General features: G+C 38.4%; 1 protein-coding gene across 1 annotated transcript; it reads left to right on the top strand.

The window, feature by feature from the left end:
* The first annotated feature begins 3,009 nt into the window (after positions 1-3,009).
* Positions 3,010-3,957, top strand: LOC101441485 (olfactory receptor 51Q1-like). Its single transcript, XM_012525221.3, has one exon. The coding sequence runs from the start codon at positions 3,010-3,012 to the stop codon at positions 3,955-3,957; it is 948 nt and encodes a 315-aa protein (XP_012380675.1).
* The last annotated feature ends 4,349 nt before the right edge of the window (positions 3,958-8,306 follow it).

Raw genomic sequence — 8,306 nt, 5'->3', positions numbered from 1 at the left:
TATTTTATTCTTGTTTGGAGTTGTATTTCTTTAGTTGGAAACTTTGCCATATTCTTTATTAATCTATTGTAGCATTAATATTAATAAAAATTGATAAATTTATTTTTATGTATTTAAGATCTTATTTCCTTCTGTGGTATTTTTTTTACCTTGTCTAAGTTAATTTTTTTTTATTTTTAAAGATGCTTTATATTACATAAATATTAGATAAAAATAGAGGGGTTTCCCATATACTACATCCCCTCTCCCTCCCACACTTTCATATGTTGACATCTTTCCTTAATGTGGTACATCTACTACAATTGATGAACACATATTGAAACAGTCCTCTTGTAGTGGACTATAGTTTAAATTGTACTTTACACTCTGCCTGCTCAATAATGGCCTGCATCCATCATTGCAGTGTTATGCAGTACAATTCCAAAGTCCTGAAATGCCAAGTTACACCCATTCTTTCCTCTCTCTCCTTTAAGTACCGCTTCTTTTGATCTGGAGGCCACTCCCTTCATTTCAATGATACAAGTGTTTCCATCGCTAGAATAATCGTAAGACTACTTAAGACCATAGTTGCATTCCCCCTTATGTTTGTTCAGTCCTAAATCTTGAGGATTTGGGGATGGCGATCCCCACTTTGTTTCTGATTGTGAGGTGGCTTAGATCCCTTGGGGCAGATGGATGGAATTATCTTGCTGGCAGTTGTAGAGTCTCTCTGTTTTTTTGGAATGGCCATTGTCCATCATCATCCTTTTGTTAGTTATCCTGGGTGAGCCAATGAACTGGAGAGTAAGTGTTGCAACTATGCTGAGATTCAGGGCTCAAATTGCATATGAACAGACAAAAGATTTAAGTCCCTGTGACACTTATTTAACTGGTATAGTGCTTATTATAGATTCATATAAAAGGGGCAGAAGAGTCATGTATGGTAAAACGTAAATGAGTCTAATTCTGTTACATTGAGGAGCATAAATTCCACAGTAAGGTCTACTGACAGGAGGCCAGATTCCTGAGATTGCCTGTCTTGCCTATAGTGTCTAAATTTTATCATTTTTCTCACATGGAGAAGATTTTAAATTTTTCTTTCACATCCCTTTGTTTTTTCCACTATGACTTTTTTCTTTTGCTGCTAATTTTAGAGGGCCTTCTCTACTTAGATTTACAAATATTTATATTCTACATGGTTTTACTATTTTACCCTTTTCACTTTAATCAATTGGAAATTAATTTCATATGAATTGTGAAGTGACTCACCAAATAAATAAATACTGGAAAATCTTCCTTTCAACTTAGTTTTTTTCCCCTTTGAAGAGATATAAAAATGTCTTTATTTAGGCTTTTTCATATTTTTAAAAATTTTATTGATACAAATTAATAAAGCTTAAATTCATCCAAAATTTACAATCAGTGGTATTCAGTATAACATAGTTGTGCATTTATTCATTTCAATAATTTTTAGAGCATTTTCATTATTCCAGAAATAATAATAATAGTAAACAAGAAACCAAGGAAACAAACAAACTTTATCACCTCTCAATATTTCTATACATCCCCTTCCATACATTGCTGCTATGTTTCCTTCTCTCTAGTATATTTGCATTTATATTTTGAAAAAGAGTCTTATATATGCAATATCACTGATACAACTTAGTTTTGTGATGACTTGTCATTTTCTTATAATTTTCATAAATATACTTAAAAATTTATCAGCATTTCCAGAAGTTCACTGCACTATGAATGCTGCTTTAAACTGATGTACAACATTCCTTTTACTGCAGCTCTCCTGCCACTTCTAACTCTGCCCCATTATCAGATGGCCTGCAGAAGAAAGTTTTTCATAATTAATTTTCAAGAGATTCCAAACATAAGCACATAGTTTCAAATCACATTCAGCTAGTTGTGAAGCAGGGATTCAATATGGTTTCTGTGAGGACACCAGGTGCAACAGAGGCTCTTACTGGCTGAGCTGACTTTCTGGCTTGTCAGTGGTAACCCAGGTCCCTAGATGCCTCGTCATGTAATCCTCGAGGGACCTGTCACACATCCCCACCCTCCAGCCTAGAGATCTGCAAGAGCTTATAACACACTTGTCTGCTGAATTGAGTGGAGGAAAACAGAAGCCACAGATAATGAAGAGGGTAACAGGCAGGAGAAAAAACTGGTAAGACTTCTCTGTGAGTGATCAGGGAAAAGGAAGTGGGATGCTGATTGTTGTTAGAGGATGAAAAGATTAAATATAGCAAGCACTTCATAAATGTTTGTCCTCACCTGGGCTGTTGTAAAATCCTGGCTGATTCCACTCATTATATTCACACTCTTCTCCCATGCCCCCTTTCCTTTTCATCCAGGTATTTTTCACTGCTATAGAAATAGAGTGATATCACGATCTCTGATGAAATCAACTAGTGAGAATTAAAAGAGAGACCAGAAAAGGTCTGACCCTGAGGAATAATTACCTTACTATATGATAAAATAAGGATGAGATAGTAAAAGGAATGGCAATGAATATAGAACAAGTGAAATAGGTAAGAATGATGCTTTAAATTCAAAGAAGAAGTTCAGGAAATATTGGATATAAAGAACTCAAAAAGGAAGAGGACTGAATATTAGCCATTACATATGCAATCGAAAGTTTATTTAATATTTGTGAGAGCAATATACATGGTATAATTTAACTAAAAGGCAAATTTCAGAGTACTAAGAAATTTATAGGGTTGGGAAATATAAGCAGAAAAAATAATTTAAAAGTGTTGCTCATGAATTAAGCATTATTGAATGATGAAGAGGAGAAGCGTTGTGTGGGTGTAATCTCTAGAAGGTCAGGCTAAGGAAGGGCAAACATGGTATTCTTGAGCCTTTCCTTCGTTACCCTCAACAGCTTTGAGTTTTTCTTTGAATAGAGTTTAGATCATTTGATCTAAATGTAAAAGAGAGTTACAGGAACAAAGAGTGTATTTCCACTGATCAATTTCTCTCTGAGCAAAGACCCTGAATCTGGAGCTGCATTCTTCAATCATGTACCAGGTACCTAACAACACCCAAGACCCCTCCTACTTCATCCTCACTGGCATCCCTGGATTTGAAGCCTCCCACATCTGGATCTCCATCCCATTCTGCTGCCTCTACACCATCTCCATCATGGGAAACACCACCATTCTCACTGCTATCTTCACGGAGACATCCCTCCACCAACCCATGTACCAATTTCTCTCCATGCTGGCCCTGACTGACCTGGGTCTCACCCTCACCACGCTGCCCACAGTCATGCAGCTCCTGTGGTTCAATGTCCAGGAAGTCAGCTTTGAAGCCTGCTTTGCACAGATATTTTTCATTCATACATTTTCTTTCATGGAATCCTCTGTCCTTTTGGCTATGGCCTTTGACCGCTATGTGGCCATCTGCCGCCCCCTCCATTACACCTCTATTCTTACTAGTGAAGTCATTGGCAAGATTGGGTTAGGCATCATTTGCCGCTGTGTGCTGGCTGTTCTTCCCTCCCTTTTCCTACTCAAGCGCCTGCCCTTCTGTGGCTCGCACCTCCTCTCTCACTCTTACTGCCTCCACCAGGATATGATTCGCCTGGTCTGTGCTGACATTCGGGTAAACAGCTGGTATGGATTTGCTCTGGTCTTGCTTATTATCGTGATGGATCCTCTGCTCATTGTGCTTTCCTATGCAATGATTCTGAGAAGTGTACTGAGGGTAGCCTCCGTGGTTGAGAGACTTCGTGCCTTCAATAACTGCCTGTCCCACATTCTGGCAGTTCTGGTTCTCTATGTTCCCATGGTTGGTGTATCTATGACTCACCGCTTTGCCAAGCATGCCTCTCCACTTGTCCATGTCATCATGGCCAATATCTACCTGCTGGCACCTCCTGTGATGAACCCCATCATTTACAGTGTAAAAACCAAGCAGATTCGCCAAGGAATTCTCCGCCTTCTTCCCCAAGGAAATCTGCATTAGAGATGAGGAAATGTATTTGTAATATTACATAGTAGTAAAAGTCAGTGGATTAAGGGGACCATTTCATCAGAATTGGAAAATGATGACTGTAAAACAAAACTGATAATATTGCTAAGATAGTATGACCTGGTCCTAGCCTTTGGCAGATTTTTGGCAGGGAGTACAGAGTTATGAGCATCTATTTTATCCAAAAAATATGAAGTCTGAACTGATTAAACTCTAACACAATTTAGGAGCCATGCCAGTGAAATGAGTTTTAATGTGCTGAATAAAGTTTCTGCTTGGATTAGCCTCCTTTTTATAATATTAAATTAAAATATAATAAAAGATAATATTCTTTCCTGTGGGCTTAGTGAAATGAGACTGAAAGGAACTCTTAATTGTTGCCTTTATCACTCATTCTCTTAGGCTACTTAACTTCGGCATTCTGGCAAACTAGCTCCTTTTCCCCAGCTCATTCTACGGGGTAGGTTTGCTCTCTGACTTCCCCTTGCAAAATATAAAATAAAATTAAATCTTTGAGTGAGAATGAATGCCGATTAAGCTTCTCATCCACTCAGGTTTACCTAATCAACGCCCATGATAATTTCATCAGAGCTGCTGAACACGTACAAGGATTCTAAAGATTGATATGAAAGAAGTACAATCCCCACTTCTAGAAGTGCTTGGTATTTAGAATTTAAACTGCAAGTAGTTCTGCAGATAATAAATTAGTGGGGATAGGAACTCATTTTTCAAACCAGGATACACTTTTTTATTTAACCTCACTGCTTTAATGAGATTCTACTTCACAGAGGCAGAATCCCTGGAGAATCAAAAAGTTTGTGCTACCATATGTAGCATATAGAAGGGGTATGTGCGATCACAAAAAAACCTAATAAGATCTCTCAGAAGACCATTTGAACAGGCAGTTACAATTTTGTTAGCCAATCCTGATTACAGAATACTTGACAGAAATAGCCAATTTTAGGGTCGACATAGCTTGTTAAAAATATGCAGGGTTTGCATGTTACACCTATTCTTGCCCTCTCCTCTCAGAATCGCTGGTGTCAACATCATTGATACAAGTTCTTCCATTGCTAGAATAATAATAATAAGACCATAATAGAATAATAATTCTACTTTAGTCCATTTTCCATTCCCCAGTCTTGAGGATATGGGGATGGTGCTGCCCACTCTGTTTCTAATTGAAAGGGAACTTAGATCCCATAGGCAGAGGGATGGGACTGTCATGCTTGCAGTTGCATACACTCTCTGTTCCTTGGGATGGAGGTTGTCCATTATCATCTCCTTCTTAGCTGTTCTGGGTGAGTCTAATGAACTGGAGAATTTGGATTTGTCCTGCATGACATTGCCATGATGGATATATATGCCATTATACATTATGTTAAAACCTTTAAAATTGTGTGGGGCAGAGTGTAAACAATAATATAAACTATATTTCATGGTTAGTGGTAATGCTTCAATCTGTGTTCATCAATTGTAACAAATCCATCACACTAATGAAAAATGGTGCTACTGAGGGAAAGTGTTAGAGCGGGTGGGGGTGGTGCATATGGGGATCCTCTATATATTTTGTTCTGTAAGCTAAAAACCATTAAACAAACATTATAATTAACCCATTATTTGAAAAACTATACTGTAGAAGTGCCACCTATATCCCAGCTCTACCATTACCAAGCTGTTCCAATTTCTTTGTCTTATATGGACTGACTCTCTACTTTGAGAGAGAATATATAAAATACTATTTCAAGGTTTCAAAAACCACTTATTTTTTTAAGACATCAGTTATCCAAATTAGTTTAACATACATAGTTTTCCAAAAATATAAATGTCTTTTTGGAAACAATTTTAAGTTACCTATTGTATTAGTGTAGAAAAATATAAGGCCCCAAATTGCTAGATTTTCAATGAGAAAATAATCCTGTGACTTATGAGTTAAATTGATATTTTAGCATTAAATCACATAAGGGGTTAATAGCAGAGAATGAAAAACAGGATCAAACATTTTTTAAAATATTAAACTTTTGTAATCCCTTCAAAGAAATACTAAGTAAACTTGAACACTTATTCAATCCTTCTGTATGTATTTTAAACTTATTAAAATATTTTGCATGAAGTTTATAAGCCTTAATATGAGTATTTGCTTAGCAAATTTTTGTTACAACAAATTTATTACCCGATATCGCTTTGTAGTTCTTTATTTCTCTTCTTGTAATCTAATTTCCAACCATTTAAATATTTTTTTTAATTTTTTTATTTTTTATTGACTTTGTAATAATATTACATTAAAAATATATATGTGAGGTCCCATTCAACCCCACCCCCCCCCTCTCCCCCCCCCCCCCCCAACAACACTCGTTCCCCTCGTTCCCATCATCATGACACATCCATTGGATTTGGTAAGTACATCTTTGGGCACCTCTGCACCTCATATACATTGGTTCACATCATGGCCCATACTCTCCTCTATTCCATCAAGTGGGCCCTGTGAGGATTTACAATGTCCGGTGATTACCTCTGAAGCACCATCCAGGGCAGCTCCATGTCCCGAAGACGCCTCCACCTCTCATCTCTTCCTGCCTTTCCCCATACCCTTTGTCCATTATGTCCACTTTTCCCAATCCAATGCCACCTCTTCTATGTAGACATTGGATTGGTTGTGTCCATTGCACCTCTATGTCAAGAGGAGGCTCAGATTCCACCTGGATGCTGGATGCAATCCTCCCATTTTCAGTTGTAATCACTCTAGGCTCCATGGTGTGGTGGTTGTGCTTCTTCAACTCCATCTTAGCTGAGTGTGGTAAGTCCAATAAATCAGATTGTAGGTGCTGGAGTCTGTTGAGGCTCAGGATCTGGCTATCACATTGTCAGTCCAGAGATTCAAATCCCCTAAATATATCTTAAACCCCAACATTAACTGCACCTCCAGCACTTTAGCATGAAAGTCTTATGAAGGGAGATCCCATCTGAGTCCAGATTCATCACACATAAACACCATTTCCAAAGAGGGGCCATCTGCCCTGGTAGTTAACCCCATCGGCCATGACCATAACTCCCATGGGTCTCTTTAGCCCTCAAAGGAACCAATATCTGGGGGTTGTATCTGCTTTATCTGTCTCTCTGACTCTGCTCAGTTGTGCATGAGGGCAAACCTTCTGCCAGCCTCCAGACTCTTTTTTAGAAACTCGTAGCCATATAAACTCATTTCTCCTTTCCATTTCCCCCTTACTTTAGGTCAAACAGCATTTTAAAGTCATGGTATTTTATGTAGACATGGATATTCTGCTGATCCGCATTGAACCTTCCGTATAAGGTCATTTTCCAGTTGCATCATCAGTTGGTAGTTGATAGTGGTCCCTCGTTGCCAGGGAGGCTCATCCCCGGGTGTCATGTCCCATGCTGGGGGGAAGGCATTGCATTTACATGCTGAGTTTGGCTTCGAGACTGGCCACATTTGAGTAACATGAAGGCTGACAGAAGGAAATTCCCAGGCACAAAGTTGTTCTAGGCCTTGTTCTTATTTTGGGTTTATCAGCTCACAAGCATAGTCATTAGCATCAGGGGCTCACTGTTGAACCCTCACTCCCTCCCGGTCCCCGCCACTGTACCTGGGAGACTGTCGCTGCTCCCCTAGGGACCATGACAGAGCACCACTGGCCAGGAACCCAGTACCCCCCCTACTGTGGTTTTTAATTGTTGCCACTATGAGTATATCCAAACATTACCATGCACCCTGGACATATGTTCTGTACAGCTCCCTGTCAGTCATATATCACCTGTCATTGGTATCCCATACCAGTATCCCTCCATTGCCATTGTTGAAACACTCTGTGATCCAGAACTCCCCGAAATTTGAAGCCCAATATAATGTCATGGTCCCTTACTAGGGAATGGCATATAGCGATGAGTTTAAAGGATAGATAAAGAACTTGGATAAAGTTAGATAAAGAACTTAGATAAAGAATGTTGACTTGAAAAAATTCCACATCCTATCTTTTTCTTTTTTTTTTTTTTTTTTTTCCCTCCCTAATTATTCAGCTTTTCTTCACAGGAGTCCTAGACCACAGCAATGTATATATATAATATATAGCACTCCCACACATCCACCAGAAAACCTTTTCCCTTCCACAGTGATACTCTTACGCCCTATTCATATCATATTTACTTAAAGTGATGTACAGAGTCTGAGACATTAGCTTTCTAACAAGGTGACATCTGTGCTTACATTATGGTGCATACTTTAGAATACACAGTTCTTTACATTTTTAGTTATCCTATGTTTTACATTATGGTTTACATTATCAGTCTGTCATCTCCTATATGTTATGGTGTAATATTACATGTTT

This window comes from Dasypus novemcinctus, chromosome 10 (assembly GCF_030445035.2).
Source record: "Dasypus novemcinctus isolate mDasNov1 chromosome 10, mDasNov1.1.hap2, whole genome shotgun sequence".
In the NCBI taxonomy this organism is placed as follows: Eukaryota; Metazoa; Chordata; class Mammalia; order Cingulata; family Dasypodidae; genus Dasypus; species Dasypus novemcinctus.
The sequence above is the reverse complement of the archived record's forward strand: the minus strand, read 5'-3'. Positions and strand labels throughout refer to the sequence as shown.

Excerpts from the sequence above, each read along its gene's own strand:
- LOC101441485 (XM_012525221.3), top strand. The coding sequence starts at position 3,010 with ATGTACCAGGTACCTAACAACACCCAAGACCCCTCCTACTTCATCCTC.